The 26,740-nt window shown below is 42.8% G+C and overlaps 1 protein-coding gene across 1 annotated transcript in view; it reads left to right on the top strand.

The window, feature by feature from the left end:
• WTIP (WT1 interacting protein) overlaps positions 1-26,740 on the top strand; it is a 108,361-nt gene that overhangs the window by 57,598 nt on the left and 24,023 nt on the right. Inside the window, exon 3 of the mRNA XM_077831432.1 lies at positions 22,476-22,543. Coding sequence (XP_077687558.1) covers positions 22,476-22,543 — 68 coding nt within the window. The remainder of the gene's footprint in view (positions 1-22,475; positions 22,544-26,740) is intronic.

Raw genomic sequence — 26,740 nt, 5'->3', positions numbered from 1 at the left:
TTTCTTGTTCTAAATATTTTTCTTGGATCTAAATAGTAACACAGACCTCAGTTTCTCAAAGAGAAAACATTTCCCTATGCTGCAATCAGAGAGACGATCCACTTCTCAAAGTGGAAGAGGTGCAGATAAGCCAGAGGAGAATGGAAGCGAGTCAGTTGACATAATCAATAAATGTTCATATCTCTTATTTTCCATGAGCCATAATTATGGGCACCCTGAATTCTGGCATTTCCTAACTTTTGAGTGCTTTGAATTTTCAATCTTTAACATTCTTTTAACATAGTTGTTTTGGATGTAGAATATAGGAAATTAAAGGATAATAATGAAAATAACTATTAAAAAAGGTACAAAATGAATGGAAAAACAATCAGGAAAAGTCAGGAGGAGAGAAACACTAACAAGGGAAGGATCAGCCTCAGGAAATTTTTACTTTCATGTAATTTTTATTGTTCTAAATTTGTACTATTATCTGTCCCTATGTGTTCCAGAAAATGTCTCAGGCAAGGGTTTCCAAATGTTCTTGAGCCCCTCCTCCTTTGAGGACTAAGCATTAGCATGGGGGTAAAATAACCACACTCCAGAAGGTCATGGCTTCCTGAAGCCACTCCTAATTAATTGACATCCTTACTCCCTCACCAGTGAATCATCCCTGTTCTCACACATACCAGTTCATCAATTCTGTCTGCTCAGATAAAATCAGTTCAATCTCCCCAGTAAATCAGTGCTTCCTCCTGACGCTAATTAATCAATTCTGTCCTCACCCCCACCCTCGTAAGCTCAGTTCTTACACACATTCCAGTTCATACATTTGGGGCTTTTCCTTAAATGCATGAATTTTGGGCACCACACTCCCCTCCCCATCAGATTGCATGAATTCTGGGCTCTCCTCTGTCCCGCCATTCAGATGTACTGACATCTTCCCTATATAATTTCTGCTCTGCAGTGCTCCAAAGATTTGTTCGTGGCCCACTTCTTTTCTTTATACACCTTCCACCTTGGATACAACTTCCATGAAGAGGACACCAACTTTGTCTCCCTTGATTTGGTCTCTGATCCCTCTCTCTGCCTATTTTGACTCTGGCTGATACTTATTCTACTACAGAATAGTTTAAAGAGTTTGGTCCTGTTTCTGTTTAGAAATTCTTCTTTGTTCCTCATTGCAAATGTACACTAGAACTTACCTTAACTTGGACCTTAATTTAGCTGCCTCATCAGTAAATCCGCTTACCCCACTGCCTATGCAAAATTGCCAGAATTTGTCCTCACCTTGACCCTGGCATTGTTTGAATTCTTACTATGCCCTAATTTCCCATTTTGACTACTGTAATTGCCAGTTTTATGTTTTTTTCTGAATCCCTACTCTCTAACTTTAAGAGTTCCAGAATACTGCAGCATGACTTATCTTGCCCAAGGAAGCAAGACTGTGTCACCATCCAACTTTGATACCTTAAGGGTCTTCTACCCATTAACCAAGCTGCCCTCCTTGTTTTCCAAACTTGTTCAACTCAACCCTTTTCTGATCTTTTTCCACTTACTCTGGCTCCTGGTCTCTGTTTACTTTCTGTCTCCAGCCTTGACCTCCTCTCTGTCCCTTCCCACAACCTTTCATGGTTGGAGTTGCACTTTTGCTTATGCTGCCCCCTCTGCAGTAACTGGACTTCTCTACCCCACCCTCCCCCGGAGCCCTATGTCACTCGCAGTCTATCAGTCCCACCTCACTCTGATACTCTCTGTAAGGTATTTTGTGCAGCTCTGCCGGTAGATTACTATAAAGTTAAACTCTGTTGTACGATCTGTCATCCTTTTCCCGATACGCCCCATATTTATATTGTCCTGCCCATCTCATCAATGCCTCTTGCAACTGCGTGTGTTACCACCTGTCCTCCCCCCCGTACCTGTCTAATACTGCCCTCATGCTGCTTTTCCTTTACAAAGTTTCCTGCAAGGGAGAGGTGCCTTGCTGGTCCTGAAAACTTGCTCAGACCCTCCATTTGAAAGTAGGACTTTGTTTACTGTCTAAGTGTATAAATGTAAAGAACTTTACAATCAAAAGGTCACTCTGTTTCCCAACCCATTTACTTCAGGTGACATTCCCCATGAAAGTATTTTTTTTGTTTTTCACTTGCTTTAAGAATTTTATTTCAAGGAGAATGTCACCTGATAGAAGGGGAAAAGGTGGTGGAAACTGAGTGATCTTTAGTTTGCAAGGTTCTTTACATTTATAAAATCAAACCGTGAAAGCAGGCCTGTTGTTAGTTGTCCCTGAACATATCATGAAAATGAAGACCACCCAGCTTTTTGTCATACAGGCCTACTTTTTTTCCAGTGGAGGGTATCAGCAAATTCTCAGAATTGATGGACTTCTGATTTAAGAAGGGTTAAAGCACAAAATTGTGGGTTTTATTCTTAGCTCTGCTACAGACTTCCTGTGTAATCTTGAACAAATCACTTAAATGCTATGCCTCAATTTTGTCCATATGGAAATAATAATTCTTACCTACTACATATGGTTGATATTAGGCTAATTTCATTAATATTTGTAAAGCTCTTGGAGATGCTGAAATGGAAGAACTAAAGAAGTGCAAAGTCTTGTAAATCATTATTAGTAATAATTACTATTGTATTCTAGATATATGTATTTTATCTGGAGGGAGCATTCACAGTGTCTGTCAGCTGGACCCTACAGCTGCTGCAGTATGCCATTGAAAATAATGATTTGCTCAAATAAGGAACGTTTACAGTTTATAAAAGACTATCTTGAAGATTATATGTCGTTAAATAAGAAGAGTAATGTAAGGTTTCAAAAGACTATTTTCCCAGCACCACTCCCCAGAGATCCTAGAGCCTGGGCCACATGAATAACTTTCTCATTCTTGTGTCCATGCTGAAGGTTGTGTTTTTAATTTAAGTATCCAAGGAATGCTGTCTCCAATGTCCATAGGACTCTAAATCGGATGTGAGACACAAACGCACCCGAGTAGCTTATCAGAGAAACAGGGTTGGCATGAGGCCTACATAAACAGCCATAAATTCTTTCTCATTTAAATGAAAGGACCCTGGAGGATTGGCCAATTATAACTACAGTGGGCTGTCCTTGGGCACCCATGAAAGTGCATCAGTTGACCCCTGGTATTTAACATGCGTTGAATGTTTTGTTTACCTCTAAACTTAGCGTTATAAAATGATCAGGATACAACTTGGTTTGGGTAAAACTGACTTCTGTGCAGGTTACTTTCCAGAGATATTTACCAGTGATCAGAACTGTTTCCCATCATTCACTTCTTAGTGAGTTTTAGCCAGGCTCTTGCCCAGGTAAGAAAGAAATTGGAAACCAACCCCCACCCCACCCCAACACACACACACACACATGCACTCTCCCAGAAATCAACAGGACAGGAAGAAAGTCGGTAAATTTTATTTTAGCCAAACAAAAAACAAAAAAACCTTTTTTTTGCTTCAAGTAACTATCTCATTTCCTGAAAATCCTGTGTCTAACCAGAGCTTCCGCTAAGGCCTTTTAGACTTGTCTTTTCTTAGGGTCAAATAGTGGTTCAATTGCAATCAGTGGCAAAACTTTGCTTGACTTCACTGGGAACAGGACTGGGCTCTTGACTTCTCACATGCTCAGTAGAGGCCTGGTCCAGCTCCCACTGACTTCAATGAAGCATGAACAGGCTCTGAAAGAGTAGAGTCAGAACTGAAGCTGTATGGTGGGGTTCTCTCTAGACAGGCCTATTCCACTCAGCTCGGTGAGAGGAGTAGTTTTGAAGTAAAACTGTTTTATTTTGATGTTGAACACTATGCTAATGCTGGTAAGAAAACTTCTGTCAGGTGCTACTGAGTTAAGTAACTCCCCTGGTCTTACTAGGGTGAACCTTCTACATAGATGCATTGGAAAGGTTGCATCATGTTGGCTTGATGCACATTGGAATTTTAAATCTTTATGCCCCAAACCCAATCCCACTGTGATCAATTAAGTACATTAAATAAAATTTAAAAACAAACCTCCAGAAAACCTCCCCACTTCATCCCAGCTTTCATTAGAGACTCCTCCATGGCCAATGTCCAGATCTCATTCAGTACCACTCGGTCTATACATTACTGAGTCCATTTGGCAGTCAGCAAAAACTGTGTGTCTTCTTTAACCCAGCCAATGTGCTTTGGCAGCTGACACTGATAACGTGATCTGCACTGGAATATCTGTGCATGTCTAAAAATTAGTGTTCTTTTGTGTGTGATGAAAGCATTCTAACACACTGGAGCTGATCTCTAATACATGAACTTTATATGCTGTATCCTAAAGCTGTCATCTTGCTGTTGGGATCTCCTAGCTCACAAGATTAGCCTGGTCAGAATCTTTCTTATTTAAAATTGAAATAAATTAGAAGAAAGAGATTTTTTTTAAAGGGGAAGAGGGATGTTAGAATGTAAAATGCAGTAATTCTGCGCCTAATCCTGCATTCCTTGCATACCCCAAACTCCAACTGATCTTGAGACGAACTTAGAATGCAGGAGCTGCTCCTTAGTGTGCAGCATTTGCACAATCAGAAATTCAGCAACTGGTTGACACACAGGTCTGCTTTCTTTATGCAAAAACATTCCATACACTTTATACTCAACATAGAGGCCCCTGTCCTGCAGCTCTAACTCAGATGTAAATTGCCACCAACTTCCATGGGAGCCAGGGGTATTTCATTTCAAACTTTCAGCCACTAACCTATGGGGCATTAATAATCAAATAATTCTGTTACTAACTAAAAAGGTGAAACGTGTGACTGCGTTGACACCACATCCTTGTAGGCCCCCATTGTTTCACAAAGAGCAGAATGAGGTATAGTATCTTTAACGCTGTAGGGCTCAATCCTGCAAGGTGCTGAGCACCTCCAGAGAGATGCAGAGAGCCCTCAGCATCATGGGTCAGTGATGGCAGTAGGTGAGGACAAGCCATAAAGTCAAAGACAGTAACTACTACTACTGCTCTAACTAAAAGTCTTCCAATTACTTTTAAAAAAGAAAAGCCCTGAAGTTCTGAGATTCAGGTCCTGATCCAAAGCCCACTGAAGACGAAGGGAACCTTGCCACTGACTGCAGTGGGGTTTGGATAGCCTCATGCTGATAACAGCATCGTTTTACAAGGGCCTTTAAAGAGGCTTCTTTTCATCGGAGGAAAACTGTGCTATGATTGAAGTGACATCTCACAGGAAGTTGTAACTTTCTGAACTCAGGGAAAGGCAGAAGTGTCAAGAATACAAGGCACCAGGGGCTTTAAAGCTGTACAATGAGACCATAATGGAGCTATGCAGCAGCTGAGGATCTGGCCCAATAGGTTTTATGTTCCCATTAAGTTCTACTTTTATCCTCTTCCAACCTGGTTACTCTGAAAATTATTTCCTCTCCTGCTACTCTGACCACGCCAGCCCCTCCCACCCCCTCCTTCCTTCATTCTTCCATGGTCTCCCTCAGACTTTGCACATCAAGTCCATACTCCTTCCCTTCAAGGCGCTACATCGTCTTGGCCTCACCTACATCTCAGGTGCTGTTTCTTCCACCTCACCCACTCACACTGTACACGCTTTGCTATCCTTTCAGGTTACTGCTCCTTTTGTTTGTTTCATGCACTCTTCACTTTGTACCTTAAATTCTGTGCTTGGAACAGTCTCCCACTTCCTTCCTTTTCTCCTTCAAACTCACTTCTTTCAGGAATATTTCCTTCCTTGTTTTCCTCACCAGTAAATTTTCATCACTCTCCCTTCCCTGGGCTTTCGTGCCAGGGTTCATCTCCTGTTTTACTTATCCATCTTAAATTGTAAAGTCTTAAGGGCACAGACTTTCTTTATCAGGCATCATGTAAACTTAGGGCGCAATACATTATTATGAATGATAATACATGATTGTGATACCACTAGCAAGATTCTGAATTCAAGTGGGTAATAAACAGTGAGAGTAGATGAAAGGAACAAAGAACCTGTTTTCAGATGTCTCCTGGAGGAAGAAATAATATCACCAGCTAGTCTACTGACTTCTAAAGTCTTCACTAACTCAAGTGTTGTGTGTGACTCAAACTTGTCCTGCACGTATGCAGAATAAAGCCAACAGCAAAAGGTCTGCTAGACCTTTTAATTCTACTGCAGAGAGCAAAGGGCATCTAAAGTGAACACTCCTGCAAAAATAGGAATGGATTTGCAGTTCATAACAATAATTGTTAATAACTGATAGCTATGTCTAAATGATAATCGATGAATTTTAACACAGAATTGTCCTTTTAGTACCAAATTAGTTATGGTAATGTGACTATGATCATTTAATTCAATTTACTGCCTAGGTATTCTGTACTGTAGCTCTTCCAGCTGAGTTCCCTGAGAAATTCCTGCCTGGAAATAGCCCAAATAATTTCTTTGAAAAAGTCAGTGGGTTACTGACCTTAAGATCTGCAGTAATGTAAAATCAAACCTATGGAAACAATTTGCTGGATCAGTATTAACGGCACAGCAGTCTTCTCAGAAGAAAAAAGGTAAGTAGCTTAAAGAATACATAGCCAACAGGGACTCAGTTTGCTGTTTCAGTGAGTTATTTAATGAAGGGGAATTTGCACACTTTTTGGAGGGGGGGGATCATCCAGTTAGACTTCCAAGAAGGTGTGTAGAATAGAGCCAGAGATCATATTTTCTAAGCCTTACTTTCAAAAGAGTCAAAAACATATATTTTTTATTACCCCTGGGTTAATACTAGTAGCAAATCATCTGCTGGCTTTACAAATGTTCTTCTTTCAGACAGTGTGGCTCAAAGGGGACTTGAGCTCTGTGAGAGAGCCTCAGCAATCTTACTTTACTAAGATTTATTTGGGGTTTTTTTTTGGGGGGGAAGCTATTAAAACACAGCAATAGCATATTCACACCAGCAGCTTATAAAATTAAAACATGATAGCATATTTTTAAGAGCAGTTTGGTGTCTACAGAACTCTGTTACTGACATCTTTTACTGGACTAACCTTAGATGTTATGCTGATTGTATATTTACTATCTGCTATATAAAGGTAGAAGATACTCCAATATTAGTAGAATTTACAAAGTTGATTCCCTACATTTTTTTGATGATTGACCCCATGATTTTAAAATAACCATTAGCTGTGGTGTTTGTGGGCTACTGTAGTTTTGTAAAATATCTGCATTTTGGTTTGGGCTAGTGAATAGGATAAGAGAATATGGAAACTGGAAAAAATCAAGAGGGAGTGGCCAAGCTAGATATAAGAGAGGCTGAAAGACATCCAGAGATTTTCATTGTCTTAGTCACCCATGACTGGTTATAGCTAGTGGTGGGCTGATGGCTCATGCTGGGTAGGGAAGAGAGGAAGGAAGTGGATTTAGTGGAAAATTGATTGCATCTACTTGGGTTCTTTCCAGCTGAATCCTGAGTTAAGTACATTCATCCTGAACTAATCGTTAGGGAGAATTGGCTGAAACCTCACATACTTCTTAAAGAAAAGAATAGTATTAAAGAAACAATATCCTTATTGTACTTGAGTGCCAAAAGAAGTGAGCATACTATCAGAGTCCTACCAGTGCAGTTCTTTATTCTATGTCTTGAAAGTTGCATATATTTTAGTTTTAACATAACCTCAGAATATCGTCCAAAAAGGTGGAGAAGACTGGATCATTTTTTTTCACAGAAACTTGAGCATGGTACATTTTAGAGGACAGTTTCCTGATTAAAAAAAACATTGGGTGACCTGGCAAGCTCCAACTCTCTTTTCATTGCTCATAAAGTATGTTTAATTAAGATAGTTGTCAGTCATTTTTGACCACAACAAAACACACACACAAAAGGTGATCAGATAGATATCAAAGATCATAGGCCAGATTCTGCTCTCATTTACATGAGTGTAAATCTGGAGTAACATCACTGGCTTCAAGAGAGTTACTCCAGCTTTACACCAGTGTAAATAAAATAAGAGTTTGTTCTGTTGTCGCTGAGCTGGCAGACTGCGGTCTGTTTCCGAAAATTAGTAATAAATAATTGACTTAGTAGTAAATATTCTGTAACTAAGAATATGTGTTTTTGAAAATGTGTACATTGTTTTACTGTTCCACTATCTATCGTGATACTATTTCAAAAGCTTATCAGGGTGTTGAAGCTTTCCTAAGCTTCCTTAACCATTTCGGTTTCAGATGTGTCTGAATGAGAATGCTTTTCGGTTAACAAACCACTCTATCAATATTCTCAAAGGCCTTTTGTGCTCAGCTATTGCTGTGGTGTCCCCTCTTCCTCTGCTTCACTCTGCCATGTCACCATGGTATACAGATGGCTCCCGACAGATGAAGGGAGTGGGAAGGTGGCTGGGAGGCTGGTGGTGGAAGTTAGTCTGAATCTGACCAATTGCAAGATAAAGAATTTTTGAAGGACTGAGTATATAAGAAGCAAAGAAAATTGCTTTGCCTTTACTATGGGAATCAAAGCAACTGGCCTGAGTGACAAAGTGCCTGGTGAATCTGGGATGTCTCTGCTGAAATTCAGAGTTGAGGATTTCACACTATTGAGAACTTTCCACCTGCTGTGTTGATAAGGCCTCTTAAACTGGGACAGGATCGCCATCCTCCATCGTGGCAGAACTTTGCCTATGGGAATGGACAAATGCAGAGCTTCAAAGAGTGTCACGCACTGAAGTGTGTGGGGTGCTTGGGTCTAACTCACAGCTGTAGTCCCAAGTCAGTGACTGGCAAAGTGCAGCCGGGCATCATTAGGTCTGTTGTTGCTGGAGATTGTCAATACCTCCTTTCAGGATGGGAAAGGGTTTCCATCATTTAATGAAATAATGGCTGGGCTACTGCTTGCGAATCTCAGCATCATTGTCTTGTTGCTGACGTTCCACTGTTGTGGAAATGAGAATTCAGTATTGAGACAGTGGCACAACTCTGGCCGCACCTCGGGTCTTCAGACATGGGTGACCTCTTCCTATTTGGTTTTACACATGGATACGGCACAGGGACTGTACTGGCTGAGGATCTCTTTCTGGATATGACTCAGATAAAGTGTCCATACTGATTCATTTAGATTTGTCAGCAGCATCTTTTGATGCCACTGACGGTGAGGAGTTGATGCACGTTCGTTTGCTGGCAGGAAAAAAAGCAAGCTTTTTCTTGTGCAGATCTGTTCTTGTCTTAGAGGACTCAGAGGGTAGTTTTGGGCAATTGCCTTCAGGAATCTCTGTTGCAGCTTGCCACAAGATTCGGTCTTGTCCATCCTGTGTGCACAGTGTGTATATGAAACATTAGCAGAGAGAGTGAGGTGGTATGGGGTGCAGAGCCTTCAGCGTACAGAGTATGCAGGTGACAGTCTGCTCCTTGTCTTTATTTCATCAGATCTGTCATTGTCTAGACAAGAGCCCAGTTGTGCTGAGGGCTAGCTAGTTTGAGGCTAACTTAAGTGACGGAGAGATGATGTTAATAGGCTGGGGAAGGAACTGGAGGCAATGCGGGAGCCCCCTCAGCTGAGAGAGTTTGCAACATGAGGCTGTGTTGGCTCCCCAGCTGATTCTGGTTATTCAAATAGCAAGCAGGGACCAAGAGCGCTTGACTAGAAGGTTGCAGTCTTTTCCTTTGGATAGAGACCTACTGCAATAGTCACTTTGCGGGTGGATTATAGCAGTAAACTGTATGTGAAGGCCACTTGGAAACTTCAGCTAGTGCAGAATTCAGTGGTCCCCTTATTTAGCAATATTCCCCACACGGAGCACATACATGGAGTATAAACTCTTTGGGGTGGAGGCTACTTTTCAGGGTCTGTCTGCATAGTGTCTAGCAAGACTCCTGACTGAAGCTCCAAGGTACTATTGCAAAACAAATAATGGTTACATTTGTGCTCTGTAGTTTACATGGGCTTCCACTTCAGGTCTGCGTCCAGTTCGTTTCCATGTGCAGTTCAAGGTGTTGACTTTGACTTATAAAACTCTAAATAGTTTGGGTCCTGGCTTATCCCTCTAGGACACTACAGCAGCTGTGATCAGCCGATGTGCTTGAACTAAGAGCCCCCATGTTAAATGGAGGGGGCTGGTGACAGGGCATTTTCAATGGGAGCAAGGAGGTTGGGAGGTGAGGCAGAGTTTTATTTCCTGAGTCTGGCAGGCTGGAAAAGCACCAGCTTGATTTTGTATGTATTCGTTATATAAAATCAACATGCACTCAGATGTTGGGTGGTGGCAATGTATAAGACAACCCCTTAAACTCCAGCATGTAACGGGTTACACAGAAAGCCCAGATTCCCCGCCTGTCACATGGGTGATGGGGCAGGGCTATGAAGGAAAGGGAAAGCTGCTGTAGTGGGAGCTTCCTAGGGGGGTAGGAGTATCCTCTCCCAGCTTGCTGAATGCTGGAAAAGGCTGTGGTGGTTGTTACCAAGTGTTCTGACTCGCTTTGCCTTTGTTTTAATCTTCTGTGTTGTTAATAAAGCTAGCCCCGTGGAAAGGGACCTGAACTGAACTATAGTTTGGGGCTTTTTTGTTTGTTTTTTTGCCTTTCTCAGCCAGTGTATCCCCTTACTAGCTTATAGTGGGGTATATAGATAAAATAAATAGCTATTAAAGCAACTCAAGCTGTTACTTCTCAGTTTTAAAACACATGCTTGACTTAGATTTTATAAATTCTTTTTCAATATAAGTTCTTCCGTTTAAGATCCATGGAAATAATTTATGTCCTTCCCTGGAAACAAAGGGTAGAATAGACTAGATAAATAGATAAGAAGGAGAGAAAGGAAACATCTGCCAAACTTTCAGCTTCTCACATTGCAAGAAAGATTGAAAATGTCTCCTGGGTTCACAATGTACCTATAACAACATTCTTTCCCCACCTAAGGGCCACAGAGTCCCTTCTTGTCCCAATAGCATTGCGTTACTTTGGTTTAATAACGTGACTGGAGCGTAGGAAAGGGAGAGAATTCCACACTAAAGCAAACAATGTACTTACGGCTCTGTCTGCACTGCCAAAAAACGGTGGGCTTTTACAGTAAGATAACCAATGCGTGAGCGCTGTCTTGCTGTATGATCCTAGTGGAGACAACGTGCAGGCAGTTTTTACCACGATGTAGCTAGGCGAAGTGAACACGATACCGCCCATCACGGTTTGACTTGGCCTAATTACATTGTGATCATTAGCAGGAGGTAAAATCCTAGTGAAGACGAGACCGGTTGTTGTTTTAAAATGTTAGCACATCAAGGGAAATATTGGTGGGAGCATCTGGTTGACACCTTGACCTGGTAATGTGTTAATACTACAGCCCCCTGGTCTCCACTTGGATTGTACCATGCGCTAGCTAACACATGGTAAGAACACAGCTTTTTCTGAGTGAAGACAAGATCTGCCTTGGGGGAGCTCCTCAGCAGGTGTACATTGTCATGGCTCCATTGACGTCAGCAGAGCTATGACCATTTCTGCTGGCTACAGATCTGCGCCGATGTAGACTCCTGTAGACCCCTGCAAAATGGGCGTGGAACACAATAATTTTCTTGTCGTAGAAGTTTGCAATCACTTTGCATGGATGGAAATGACCACACGCAGTGCAGGGCAATGGACAGTTAGGCCAACAGGCCATACGTTGAATTTTGTTCTAAAGAATTTTATACTTCTGTTTGCATCCAGATCCCATAGTGTGGACAAACTACAAATGGACAGACAGATAGAGAGCCTAGATAAAAACTTTTGACCTGCTAAGGTAGACTGGCTTGATGTAGAGATACAAAATGAATCTTGATTTTGTAATAGCTGTACAACCACAAAATCAAAATTAATCTGCATTTCTGATCCAAAGTCACATTAAAATAATAATGTTAATTATAGGTAGCAGTCTGAAAATTTGGGTACATTAAATTCAGAATTTAAAATAAACATTATTTAATATTATAACTTGAAAATGTTTGCTTTGATCGCCCTGCATGAATATTTTTTTAAAAAAAATCCTACTTTTTCTATCTCCCTGATAATATTTTATTAGAATTTGTTCACAGGCTCTGAATGCTCTTTCCTGAAAGAATCTATGTAAAGGGAGAAAACAATACACATCCTGTACTCCACCTTCACAGGCCTCTAGCGTTCGATGCCACCTTTTGTTTGCAAGAGTTTAAATTTCAAATAAAATCCCAGCATTCTTTTGAAAAAAAGGAAAGGGCCTCTCCCCTGCTTAGATTGTCAAATCCCAGACTCGGCTGAAATTGAATAGGGCAAGTCAGTGACCTCAGGCAGAAAGAATGTTGCTTATTTACGTAGGGCTTCTGCTATTTTAGCAGCAAACCTTTTCTTCTGAAAAGACAATGTACACTGCTTTGTGTTTATGGCCAAGTAAGGAGCTTGTACATTTGAGATTTGCATCGTAATAGCCTAGTAACTTAATATACAGCAGCCTCAAAAATAGCAACGTCAGACGTTGTTTTGTCTTAATCAACTCAGTGGGTTGTTGTTTTAAAAGGGCTTTACAAAAGTTCTCTGTAAAACTAAGCATGGGATACAGTTGCTCGTACGCTGGGTTTTGTTTTCTAAATAGCAAAGTTACATTTAGTTCCTTCTTTATTCGACATCAGGGCAGAGCTCTGAAATATTTTGCTGCATCTTGATGCTTGGGGCAGGTGGCATCCCTTCAGTCTGGATCCAGAAAAATGTGTGACTCTGCGTGTATACATACACACGCCAGGCATTTCCCCTGAAATAATGAAAGATCATTACAACCATTCTGGCCCATCAGATGAGCCTGCAATTCCAAATGGGTTTTCACTTGTGTGTTGCTGCTCAATAGATCGTAACCATGAGGGACTACTACATACTTGAAGCACACATTTAGGACCCGATCCTGCATTCCATGAGATCAGTGGGAGTCTGGGTGTGAAAGGAATGCAGGATTGGGTCCTAAAACAGGGGAGTAAAATTCTGTGCCAGATTTCTTTGGAAAGAAGAAAACAGCACATCCACAGTAGCCACTTCTCAGTGTTTCAAATTTCAAACTGCTGAAGCCTGTGAAAAATGGCTTCTGCCAACATGCAATATCTTCTTTTCAAAGGAATTTGGCACTGATTTTTTTTTCTTTCCTGAAATAATCAAAAGCCCTAGAAATTCACCCTTCCCTGCACAAAGCCCGAGCGATTAAGCTTGGTGACTGGGAGACTGGGGGGCAGGGGGAAGGGAAGGGACACCCATAGAGGCACTGTGATTGCAGTGCAGGCTATGAGCTAGGCTAACCCTTGCTGTTGCCCTTCCATGCCCCAATATGGGGTTTGTTTGTTGGTTTATTTGACCCACTGGATCCTTATAATTCTCCCTGCTTTGCCGCCACCCCTGTAAAGCAGCACTCATATTGCTACTGGGTCTTGTGCCGGTCCTCTGCAGGGGGACTGAGTGTGCCTCCCAAGGTTAATAAGTCATATGAGTGCAAAAGGGCCCAAAGCAGGTTTATAGCTCCCTATGAGTGGCATGGGGTAAAACAGTGGAGAGTCTTCCTCCCCCCGGCCCCTACAGAAAATCTCCATGGCAGATGTCCACAGCTAAGCCCAGAGGGAGGAATGTGGATGTGTAGGCCACAAACCCACAGGTGAGTTTAGGAGAAACTCAAAAAGATTTTGAATCTTTTTGTTTCCTTTTGGCACTTCTGTAATTTTACACACAGGGCGAATTGTTCTTTTCTTAAGACAGTAAAAGAAAGCGGGCCTCCTAGATGAGACTCATCTACTAAGTTTTATCCTAGGGTAAATTTAGAGATGAGGAACAGATCCCTTGATATTGATGGGTTTGTTGTTGTTATTTAATAATTAGTATTGCCAACTATTTGTTTTTTATTATATGTGGTATTTGGAGTTTTACATAAGGCCCCAGCTCTTGTGATTACCTGAGAATCTCCGCTTCCATTTCTTTTTAAAAGTAGCTTTCTAGCCCGCAGGGATGAAGAGAAAAGATTGAAAATGTGACCCTAAACCTGAAGCCGAATAAAAAATACCCAAAATTTATTATTTCTAAAAGTCTCATGTTTTTAAGCCAGTGATTTTGAGGTCTTACTCATGATTTTTGAATACTTGGGGTTGGCAGGACTGGTACCATAGGAATGCATGATGCCTTACATAGCAAGTAAAGATATAGTCCCTGTGTCAAAGAGCTCACAATCTAAGGCACCAATCCTGGTGCCGAGACTGAGCCCATATGCTATTCTGATATTGTGTAGGAGTCTAAAGGAGACACAGTGGACCGGGGAAGAATTCCCCTGGCACACGGGCAGCACAGGGCCAATTTACTGTTTTCCCATGATGGCTGCAGCATAGTGAGCAGGGCAGAAAGAAGCCTGTTTGTAGTGCTCAGTGCTTCAGGGATCCTGCCCTGCAGAGGTAAGGCTGTTTTAAGTTAGAGCAGCCCTATACTAATGCCAAGGGGCATTTGGGCACAAAGGTTGGCACCTCCTCCTGGGCTGTGCCTTCTGGGCTGAGTCTCCCAGGAGGGGCAGCAAAGAATCTGGTCCCAAGTTAATAATGGAAATGCTAATAGAACCTTAAATTGGACTCAGCCTATGTGCTGCTATGAGTGTAGTCCAAAGTCAGTGTGCAGAGCTCCAGAGCTTTGCTTCCCTCTTTTGAGTCAGATGCAATATAGTCAATTCTCTGCTGCTGCAACTTGGCTGTGTGTGTATGTTTACATGGTCAGGTTAGCATGCAAACCTTCAGATGTCACCAAATGCAAATGCTAGTATGTAACCTATATAATGATGCTGTCCTAACATCATTCATTACAAAGATGACATCTTAAGTTGTTAACATTGCTCAATAAAACAAATATGCACAATTCATTTATCAGTCAGGCATGAGAAACCAGGAATTACTGTGTGCCTGGGAAGCCTTGTGAGTCATGAATCAGAACTCTTAGTGGTTGTATCCCTCAGAGAGGTGTGGTAATTCCATGTCTAGTGAAGTGGAAATTATAAAATAAAACTAATAGTGGAAAGGATGCCTACTAAAAATGCATCATTATATCTTGCAACAGTGTCTCATGTTCTCCAGAGGAGTCAGTTATAATAGGACACCATGGTTATATTCATGCTCTTCTAGCAGGGACTCCTAGTTTATAGGTGCAATTTCCAAAGTGCTCAGTATAGGCATTCCTCTGCTTCCATTCAGCCATTGACTTCAGTGGAAGCAGAGTTGGACCAGTGTTGAGTGCTTTGAGAAATCCCACTCTATATTTCTGGTCATTAGTTGCAACGGGGCATAGCAGCTGTTGCAAAAGAGAAGCCACAGCTCTCCCTAGCACTTCTGTGTGTCGGCTCTTTTCTTATTGCTGACAGTGCAGAAGCTCCCTGGGTGACTAGGGGAATGCATGATGCCCTCTTCTGGAGAAATGGTATTAGAACGTTAGGTTCAGGGAGCTCTCCACCAGCTTTGTGCATAGACCCACGCAAGAGTATTCCTTATATTGTACCTTCAGACAACAGGAATGAGAGGTGAGGATTTCACTTTCTACATAATAGTCCAGGTTGGTAACCTTAACAACTGAGACATTTATAATCAGATTTGCTTTAATTAGGGAGCTGTTCTCACCTCAGGAAATGATGTACCCACATCTGACTTCTGACTGTTCATCACACCAGGATGTGCTAATTAGATTTTCTGAGCAAAATATAGGCTTCTTGTTCCACACAACAAGATTGTGATTGTGAGGAGTGTCGCCATGTATTTTCTTCCAAATGGACAGACAGTCTTGGAGGTGTGTCATGTGTTGTCCTGGGGGCTGAAGTTTAGATGCATGACATTCCCATTATATGGAAATAGTGGTATGTTCTTAACCAACATTAGTCAGGCATATAATACAGGCTTTTCATATGATCTCACTCATAATATGATACTAGTCCATTCTAATTCCCAAAACATGCATGTTTTTACTCATGAAAGAATTTTACACACATTATAATAATATTTGGCACTTTTTAACTTCAAAGCACTCTACAAATAGTAATTAGGCTAATAACAGCCGTGTCACCCAGGGAGCTGCTATTACCCCCATTTCACAGAAGGAGAGGTTGAGTTGCTGGGACAAATTCTGATTTCAGTTACACCCATACCCGTGTAACTGAGATCAGAACCTTCCCCACTAAGGCCATGTCGACACTTACAAGCTTACAGCAGCGCGCTGTAAGAGCGCTCACATCGCTGCGTTTTGCCAACGGAAGAGAGCTTTCAGCAAGCAGGGATAGCTGTGTCGGCAGGAGAGCGTCTCCTGCTGACATAGTGCTGTGCACATGAGTGCTTATGCTGGCAAAACGTAAGTCACTCGGGGGTGGGTGTTTTTCACATCCCTGAGCAATAGAAGTTTTGCCATCGTAAGTGCTAATGTAGATGTGGCCTAAGAGTTTGTGACTTAATAAAGGCAACTTTACATCTACATCGAACAACTAGCGCATTGCTGATAACAGGTTTTCCCGTCCTAAATGGCACTGAAAATGCTTTAGCTACTAGCATAGAGGGGACTGGACAATTTTCAGCAGTTACAAAAAGCTTCATTGAGATCTACTGCGACCAGGCCTCAATCATATTTTGTTTCATTAGGTCTAGATCATGCTTTCTGTAACAGTATTAAAAAAAGGAGGACTTGGGGCACCTTAGAGACTAACCAATTTATTTGAGCATAAGCTTTCGTGAGCTACAGCTCACTTCATCTCTGCTAACAGTTTGACTGTTGTCAGCACCAGCTGAGGTGTGGGGAAGGCAGGGGTGGACAGCCAGTGTCAACGGTGGATAATCTTATAGGCAGTCTCTTTGGGCAAGTCTACACTGCAAGTGAACGGACGTGTGTGCGTGCGCACAGCCACACTAACTTTAATCAAACTAGCACAGGTAACAATGGTAGTGTAGAGAAGGTGACTCAGGCTTCAGCACCTGCTAAGGATCAGACTGCATATCCAAGCACCCTGGCAGCTTGTACTCTGGTAGATGGCCTGCAATAAAGCCCGTGCCACCGCATCTATGCTGATGTTCTTACCCATGCTAGTGAGATTAAAGCGACCACAGGTATGCCTACCTGAGCTACAAACAGGCTGTGTCCCAGGCTGACCTGTTGTTTTTCTAGTACCAGGCAGGTGTGAAACTGAGAGTCACTTCCTCTGTGCTGTTGAAAACTGGTCAGACAAGGCAGACGTGCCAGGGTCTCTATCCAGCTAACCACAGAAGAAGGAAGGAAGGAAGCACAGTGTTTATGAAACACAACTGCAGTGATGGTACAAAAAGTCCCACAAGCATCTATGGACTGACTCTAGGCCAGGCCATTTATTATAACTGATTTAGTGATCTATCTGCATGTTGCTTCTGGTTTTGTCAGTCTCTGACTTTTAGAAAGTGGTTACAATACGCTGCAAAAGAGGACAGTAGCCGGCAGTGGGGTACACAGATATAGTTATTAGAAGGGGAAACTTAGCAGCTATTTTTTGGACCAATAGGTATTGGCTTTTACTCACTCTAACTGGCTGAGCAGTAACTATAATAATTTTTTGGGTATTCAATAGCTGGTCAACAATAGTGGAGTGTTTGGAGCTTAATTATACTGAATTCAGTTATTCAGTACAGTGAATGGAATGCACATCATTGCTTATTTTTCTGAAACACATATGTAGAGACCAAAGTTCTGTAGGAGTTTGTGGTGTTTGGATAATACAAGGATTGTATTATCCTTGACCAAATAAACTCCTCCAAGGTAAAAGTCTTGTTAGGCTTATTAATTATTAAGAATACTAGTTGCCAGGTGAGGAAGCATTATGCTACTGATATGTTATGTGAGCTAACGCAAGTCGCTTTGTCTCTCTGTGCCTCAGTTTTCCCATCTGTAAAATAGGAATTATCATGTTTGCTTTCATTTGTAAAGCACTGTGAGATCTCTGGATACAAGGTGCTATATAAAAGTGTGAGTTAAAATCATGTTCAGAAATTGACATGTTGTATTACATCAAAGGGGAGGTTGAGGTGGCCATCTTTGTTGTGGGCATATGGAATGGTAACTTCTGAGAGCAGTGTCTAATCAGGCTGCAGGGGGTTGCATGCTGTACAGTTGGTGAAAACTACCACACAGTGGCGAGCCACTAATAATAGAGTTTTCCTGTGCTCTGGTTTGCTGAAGCTATATTATTTCACAGGGCGACCGGCTGTCAGTCAATTGAGGGCTTTGGGGCTCAATTTGCTCTGGGCCACGTTGTGCTCCCTTCTCTGCAGTCCTGGAGAGTCCTGACACAGTGGAACTGCTTCAGTTGTGCCTTGCTATGGAAAAAATTGGGGTTGGCTTTGGGGACTCTCCATGGAGTTGTGCTCTGCAGGGCTTCCTGTATCCCAGGATGCAAGACACTTTGGAGTACAGGGCAGGGCCTGTGGATCAGCGCCATTCTCCCTGACACCATTTCGACTGTGCACCATGAGGTTGCCATGGCTGCCCTGGCCTAGGGCGAGGATGCCTTTCCCTGCAGAGATCACATCAGGCTAGAGTCCAGGATTTGGCACTTCATTGACTGGGCTGCTGGTGACAGTGACTATGGGTGAAGGGGGGCGAGAAGGAGAGAGAGAATTACCATTTAAAATAGTAATATGAGTTTTCTGCACCGACTCACAGGTTGGGCATCATTGTGTGTAACATGGGAATGTTACTTAGTGGACAAGCAGAAGCTCCTGGCCATAGTGAGGCCACTTTATTCCTACTTGCTTTCAGATGGTAAGTGGCAGGTACTTACGCCCGCCAGCTCTGAATCCGAGGGTGTGCACAACCATGTCACAGTGTCAAGAACCACACAGGAGCTCTTTTTTTTGGTTTTAGATCTGTGACTGCCACTTGGCTCTGAACTGGGTAATAGAGTCTGGGCAGACAAGCCTGGGCCCACAGTGGGTGTAACTCCTCTACAAGCTGGCACAAGCCACATGTGTTTAGGGGCAAGGCAGAGGACTGGAAAAAACACTTTTAGAATGAGCCAGAGTGACACTTCAGGAGACCCATGGAAACCAGCCTTTGATGTTGCCTGGATCCCGGTGGCTTGTGTGATTAAGGGATAATATGGATGGCAGAGGAGTACAGCATATGCGGCAGTAAAGAGCTTTACCCGGTGATTAAAGATGCAAGCGAAACAGAGTTTCATGTTACCACAAAAATCATTTTTGTCACGCTTTGTGTGGTTTTGAAAGCAGGGGAGGGGGAATGGGATGTGACCAGTGCCTCCTTGTTCACTGACTTCAGGCTGAGCTCAGGACTCAGGTGAGTAATTGTCAGGGTGGGTGGTAGGGATGTGAGAGGAGGAGTTGCCTGGAAAGGAGTAAGGCAGCTGCTCATGTAGAGCTGTGTCCTGTCAGCACAGATTTGTGTGCCATTTACAAGGCGATAAGGTGAAATGTGGCTGATCTGTGATTGGCTGAGATCCTTGCCTTGGCAGATGGTGACACATGTAGGGTACTGTCTCCTTTACATAAAGCAAGCAGATGCACATTGGCCTGAAGAAGTTTCTCTAAGGCAGGTTACAGGTGACTGGAGCCTGAGTGGTTGCAGTGATTTGGGTCTTTTGTCTCTGGAGGGCGAATGCACTTAGATAAACTGAATTTTGTGAGTGGGCTATGGGATGGCCAACTGGATTGGCGATGCTGTCCCGAAGGAAGAAGGGGGCAACAACTGATGGGATGAGGAGCAGGTACTAGGGCTCCATCTGGAGGGGTCAGGTAGGGTGGAAGGAGGGTTCCAGCCTGGATCCGGCTGCTGGAGGAGGCGTGGAATAGAGAAGGAGGGCGAGCAGTGACAGCTGTGCCCTGGCTTCTGAGGGCAGGGATAAGAAGCAGGTTTCAGGGAATGGCGAAGCTCTGGGCGGTGGGGAGGACACGCAGGGGAGAGGTATCTGGGAGGCAGCTCTGCAAGCAGAGCAGCGAGGCAGGTTGGAGGGTTACAACAGCTAAGACGAAGCTAAACGGGGAGAAGACAAAGATCACAGAGAGGGGAGAGTTGTGGGAGGTGACATAGGGAGAGAAGGACAGCTCTTACACCTGGGCCACACCCCCAAGAGGCAGCATGTTCACCACTTACATGGCACACAGTCACTACAGGGTTAAATTTCAGATGAGCACAAGGAGGGCTAACCAATAGGTAAGACTGCTCTAAAGAGCCTATTGCTGTGACTCAGGCTACTGGGCTGTGTCCTCATAGTGGTAATCTTCCAAAGTGCTGCCTGCCAAACACCACAGTATATCTGCTGCAGGTTGCATTTTGAGTGAGGATCTATAGGAGTCAGTTCACATTGAGAACCGAATTGTCAAAGGTCATTTGAATGCACACACACATGCAGAATGAGGAACTGCACTCAGTCAAGAGCCTTGTTTTGTGCATGCAGGCAGAATCAGGTGCAGCAACAGTGTGCACAGTTTAACACATACACTGCTTTGAAAAATTGTCCCTTAATACTTGTGTAAATGGTCCTCTTGCGGGTCTATCTACTGAAGAGTAGTCTGGCTGAAGGTTTATAAGTCAGTCAGATAGCGCAATGACTTGTTTCCATGAATGGACCCGTTTTACAGAAGAGACTATAAACACGAGTGTCCACCTACCAATAGCACCAAGAGACAGCAGCTTGTGAGAGCTACACTTCAGAAATTTGTATTGAAAGGAAACATTTCCCTTGGCTATGCCAACAAACCTCCAGCCAACCACATACAGCCTGTGATTACCCAAAAGTGTCAGCTCCGGTCCAAACGTCTCCGTGCCACACAGGTTCCCATGGTCAGACCACAGCTGCTCTAAAAGACATTTTTAAGCATTTAAAATTAATCACATTTTCCTCAATGTTGTTTAGAGAAACTGTAAAGATTTCTCTCGGCCCCCCTCCCAAGTGCATTCTGCTAGCTGGCTCACCAGCACACAGCCCTCAGATTTAAACTACTGGAGGCTGATAGTCCAGGGTTTATGGTGGAGCTGCTCATCTCTGGAACTTATTCTTTTTCTGGGTCTGTGAGTATCCAAGTTTGTTCCTTTGGGGTGCAGGGAGGAATAGTGCATGTTTTACACAATAAAAGTAGTTTCACTGTATATATAGTTAGTGTATTTGAAGAGCATCATCATTGGCCTGTAAGCATAGGGTACCTTTGTGGTGTTCAGAGGTCTGTGGGTTCAATCAAGTTGTTGTGCACTGCAAATGGCTTCTTGTGTGTGGCCCTTAACGGGGCATATTGCCATCTCTTCACCCACGCTGCTGCCTCTTAATGGTTTGATGGGCACACCAGAATGGGTGGTAGCTTGGGCCAGTTAAATCCCTGGTGATGAACAAAGTTCAGTGGACAGGAGATGAGTTATAACAGGAAGAGTTTGGCTCCTTTGGCCTGATTCTTCTCTTACGCACACTGGGTTTGACACTGAAATAACTCCTGATATATGCCAGTATAAAAGAGAGAGGAGACTCAGACCCTTTGTGTCTCAGTGACTGGTTGGTTGTGGCGTGTCCGAGTTCCTGTATATCACAGTGTTTGTTGAGATTAATGTGGAGCCTGTCCTATATTTTTAAACTGTAAAGAGGTCCAGAGTTTATATGATGAACACACATGTTATAAATACAATTAAACTGCTACTCATAATATAGTAAGCGCTCAAAGGTTGAAACTGAGATCTGTTTCCCCCCTCCATCACCTGAGCATATTGCCAGTTTAAGGTGCTTGCGGGTGTTAATAAAATGTTCTCAATTTACAATTAGAAAAAAGTAAAGATGTTTTTGTTTCTAATTTCTTATACTGGGATCTGAAAGTCAAGCTGGGTTCCATGACCACTAATAAAGATCCTGCAGTTAAAAGTTAGCTGTCAATTTTGTTGATGAACAACCCAGACTACAATCCAGTTCACTCTGTTAGCTGCATCGTCACTGACATGATAACAAGAACAAATGTGATGGCTGCCATACTAGGGATTGAACCTGGAACTTCAAAACTAAAAGTAAAAGCTACTACAGCTTGAGCCAAAGAGCCACAAGTTTCTAGTATGTGTCTCTAGCAACTCATATCCTCTGTGGATTGGCACAGCAAGGGACCCATAACATACACTCACCAGTGGATTTTACACAAGCAGTTTTTGTCAGCAGCATTAGCAGATGCAATTGGGTCTGGAGATGTTATGTAAGAACATGACATTTATTTCATACTTTTTGGACAATAACTGTTCTTTAAGAAAACAAGCATTCAAGCGGTGTGACTCTTACAGCCAAGGATTGTCTCGTTTCTGTGTTTGTAGAGTGCCTAGCACAATAGGACTCCAATCCCCACTGAGTACGGGGTACTATTGTAATATAAATATTAACTAATAATGCAAATTAGAAAAGTGAAATAATGGGGAGGGAGTGGCCCTGAGGTCAAATGTTGAGCATATCATTCTGGATGGTGTTCAGTGCATCATCTGTTTAAAAAAAAAATTCATATTGGAGACTCTTGCTATGGAAATGGAGTACAAGACTCTGACAGTAAAATATTTTACTAACAGGGAGAAGACTGCGAGGAAAAGCCTTCTACAATGTCAATGGTAAAGTGTACTGTGAAGAAGACTTCCTAGTAAGTAAGATTTCAGGCCTTTCTTCTGTTTGCTTGTTTTTAAAGTAAACGTTGGTGGTGGTGTGTTGTGCCGGCTGATGTGTAGCGTGAGACCAGTTAGCCTTTGAGCCTGTCCCTGCACTACTGAAGTCAGCGGGAGTTTTGCCATTGACTTCAGTGGCAGCAGGCTCAGGCCCTTAGTCTGAAGTTGTAGACATGAAACCAAGTGCATAACTGTCTATAAATCATCTCACAGTATAAATTATAAGAGTAAACACGAGCTGTTCAAGCTTTGGGCTTGAACTGCAGCCACAAAGCTTGCCAAGCCTAAGCTCAGACTCAAACAGCTGGGGAATACCAATCATAACAAGAGGGGAGACTCATTAGACTGCATTATGGCATCACTGTATACAGTGTTGCTTTATTAAAGGCATAGTTCTAATCACTATTCTGCTACGAACTGCGTGGAGCTGCAGTGTGGTTCGCTGACAACTGTCCGCCACGGAGGAACAACTAATTTTCTCTCAACACACCCAGTGACTTTGCAAGTGCTGTAGGGGCTGATTCATGAAAAGGAAAATGGAGCACGCTGCTTAGCTGTGTTCCAAAAATAAAATGTATGTTCAGTTAAGGGGAGGATTCTACAAGTAATTCAACAGACAGAAAGTGATTTGATTGAATGACAGTATCAAGGTTAAGATGAGATGATGTTTGGGAACTGAAATCAGAGAGGAGTGTCAAATGTTTGCTTACAGGATGACAAACGAAAGAATCAATATGCTGAATTTACAGCATCTGGCTCCTTATTTATTGAAACAGTAGCATCCTTTTGGAGGCTCAGTGTCTGAGGTTACCCCCTTCCCTACGTAATGAGGTTATCTTCTTCTCACAACCTCAAACAATGCTTGTCCCACACCAAAAACTTTAACTGGCAGTTCCGGGGCTTCTCAAGGGCATTTCTCATCAATTCAACCCATAAAAATCAGCGAAATCTCTAGTGTAGGAATCATATCTACCTTCATACTTGTATAATCCCCCAATCCCATCCTACCCGTCACCACAACTAGAACCGCTTGAAAAAAGGTAACACTTTTTTTTTTTCAGAATACCAGGAACATTTTTTCATTTCATTTGAAATTTTGGTGGGGAAAATCCCATATTTTCTCACTGTTTTTACTCCCCAACCCCTCCATTTTCCAGTGGAAGAAAGGGGAGGAAAGTAAAAAATGTGAGTGGGATTTTACCACCAAAAGAAAACACACTGATATTTTTCAAAAATATTTCCAGAATTTTTTTGTTTGTTGTCAAAAACAGGAAATTCTGGAGAAATCAAAATACTTGTAATTGCACTGAAAAGTTTTGCAAAACACCATATTTCAAGTAAGTCTTGTTTTAGTTGAAAAATGTTAGCTTGCTCGGATTCTCTTCCAATAAAAACTACTTCTCCTGCAAGCCAAACACCTGCTTATTCAAATGCAAAGAGATGCCCTATATTCTGACCTGGTAATTTCTCCTTTAAACAGCCTACAGGTTTTATATTACTCTCTGCAATCTCTGAAATACCTTCATCTTCCAATCTGCCAAATACAATGAACTGTTTTCTTAGCACCCCCGCCCTAACCCTCCTCACAATATTATATTATTAATGATATTATAACGTATATTATATTAATAATAAGCAATACTCACCTACATTTTCTAGGGGTATTTCTTGCTGCTTATTGCAGCACTCAGCAACTCCTGATCTTGTTGTATAGCGATGAAAATATAAGGGACGTCCCTTGTAATAAGGGACTGTTGGCAACCCTGCCCTACTTGATGCTTAGAACTGGTTGAAACTTTTCCATTGAGACTGTTATTCAATAGAAAATAGGGACTTTGACTAAACAAATTGTGCCTGGATGGTGCCTGCTTTCCTCAGAACATTTCAATAATTTGTTGAAAAACTGAAAACCTTTCAGCTAAAACTCCCAAACTGTTAGTCCAAAACCTTTTTGGTCAAAATCTTTTGGTTTTCAGGAGAAAATGTTTTATTTTAATGTTTTAGAAAAAAGTTGAACATTTCTGCTGAACCCCCCCCCCACCCCATCCCACGCATTTTCTGAGCAGCTGCTCTTCCTGCGCTCACCCCCACCCTTTGTTCTAGCTACAGGGGTCCTGGAGCAGGTAAGTTGGCAGCAAACACTCCCTAGGAAGCAGAGGTTGTAGGGATTCTAAGGTGAACTCTGGTCCACTCAGGACTTCTCTTGGTACTAGTTTGTGAGGCTGGAGCTTTTATGGGTGAGCCCTAACAAGTCCGCAGGAGCCTGGGGAGGGCTTGCTGTGTGCTGCCTCAGGAACAGGCTGTGGGAGGCTGCTGGGGAGCCAGGAGATGCAGTGAAGCTCTGAACCCTCCATTGTTTGCATTGTAAACTGATTGCTTTACAAAGAACACATCCTCCAGCAGCTTCCCGTGGCACAAATCACAACAAGAATGCTGGGAATTGTTTATATATTAAAATCTAGCCTATTTCTTTAGTCTAGGCTTACAGAGGGCCTAAAGTTTGAAATGCTACAGCGCAGCTATTAGTTAGCTGGAGGCAGCTAAAAGAAAGGTGAGGCTGTAAGCCTTTACTTAAAGAGAACCTTTTAACTGCTTCTGACCTCTAAACTACTAAACAGAGTTACTCCTAGCTGCTTTGAAAAGCCAGTCGTTCCCTTAAGAGTAAGTGCTATAAGGCTGTAGCTGATATGCAGGGCTTTTTAGATGCAACAAAGCAATTTAATCTCCACTGTAGGTACAAATCTCCATGCAGCTTCAACTCTGGATTCCCTCCGGATGTCACCATAACACTGAAGTAGAGATGTTAGAGACAGGGACACTACTGAAGTATGAGATCATCCAATCCACCCCCCGCCAATGTTGGATTGTTTCCTACGGTCTGTTTTCTAGTGTTTTGTCCAGTCTGGTTTTAACCGTGCCAATGGAGAGAGCTTCTATCACCATGCCAATGGCAGATGTTAGTCTGAAATAATCCTGGGGGGATGCGTTTGGAAAAATAGTCACATTTAAAGCTTAAACTGTGTTAGGCTAGATTCTCTGCTACGTCCCTTGTCAGGCCCAACAGAGACGACCCCCGCTCAGGCATCAGTGGTCTGGCCACTCCTCCTCCCACGACAGCATGTCCCCAGGCATGCCCCTAGGCTGGACAATATCTGCCACACTTACGATGCTCCTGTGCCAGGGAAATTCTCCTTTAGCTTGCTGCAGCCTCTTTCTGGTCAGAGTTAGAGCAAAAAAAAAAAAAACACCCCACTGATCTAGGCCAACTTCTGGCCCCACTCCTATATTACAGCCATAAATTTCAAAAGGCGATGACGGAATAGCTGCTTTCAGGCTGCCTATATTATAATTCCAGCCCCACCAACAAGCAGTTGTCTAACTCAGGCACCCATGTTCTCACGTGGCTTTTATTTGCAGTGTGAACAGGATAATATGGTTATAAATCATGTTAGGAAAACCTTCATTGAGCTACAGCACAGCCGTTCTGTAACCGTGTTACCCTGTACATGCGACAAACGCAATGAGCCGTTCAGCACAGGCACTGCTAACTGCATTTTTCAGGGCAGGGACTGTGTCTCCATCTGCATTTGGAAAGTGCCTAGCACACTGTGGCTGTGGGTGAAATCCAAATAATAACTCAGCCGGAAAGCCCTGTTCTGACACAGGCTTGTGGTATAGACAGCAATGTAGCATTTCCATTGATTCCTAGAGGCAGCTGCATGGTTGTCAATGTTTCATTGCCCACAAACCCTTAGAAATAGCAATTGTTGCTGCCTCTCGTCTCCCTCCCAGCAAGAGACACAATGAGGGTCGGCCGGCCAAAGTGATGTCTCCTGGTCACCTGGCGAAGAACTCCTCACAAGCCAATCACGAACCAGAGTGGTGCTATTTTTAACAGAACAGCTTTGAGTTCAGTGCAGCTTTCTGTTTATGGATCTTAAAGTGAGACCGTAAAAACTGATATTCTGTCTGATCGGGGAGAACATGTGGCACTTCTCATCAGAGTGTAGGTTTCCCCTGGCATGCTTGGCCAAATTGTCCCCTCCTGACACAGTCATGCAGCACGCTGGCTCTCTCTGCACTCCAGAGGCATCTGCATTTCAGTGATGATGCGATTCCTGGGCCAGATTTTCAGAAGATTTCCGCTCCAATTTGAGTAACAACATAGGTGGCCA

Source organism: Eretmochelys imbricata, chromosome 12 (assembly GCF_965152235.1).
Source record: "Eretmochelys imbricata isolate rEreImb1 chromosome 12, rEreImb1.hap1, whole genome shotgun sequence".
In the NCBI taxonomy this organism is placed as follows: domain Eukaryota; kingdom Metazoa; phylum Chordata; order Testudines; family Cheloniidae; genus Eretmochelys; species Eretmochelys imbricata.
The sequence above is the reverse complement of the archived record's forward strand: the minus strand, read 5'-3'. Positions and strand labels throughout refer to the sequence as shown.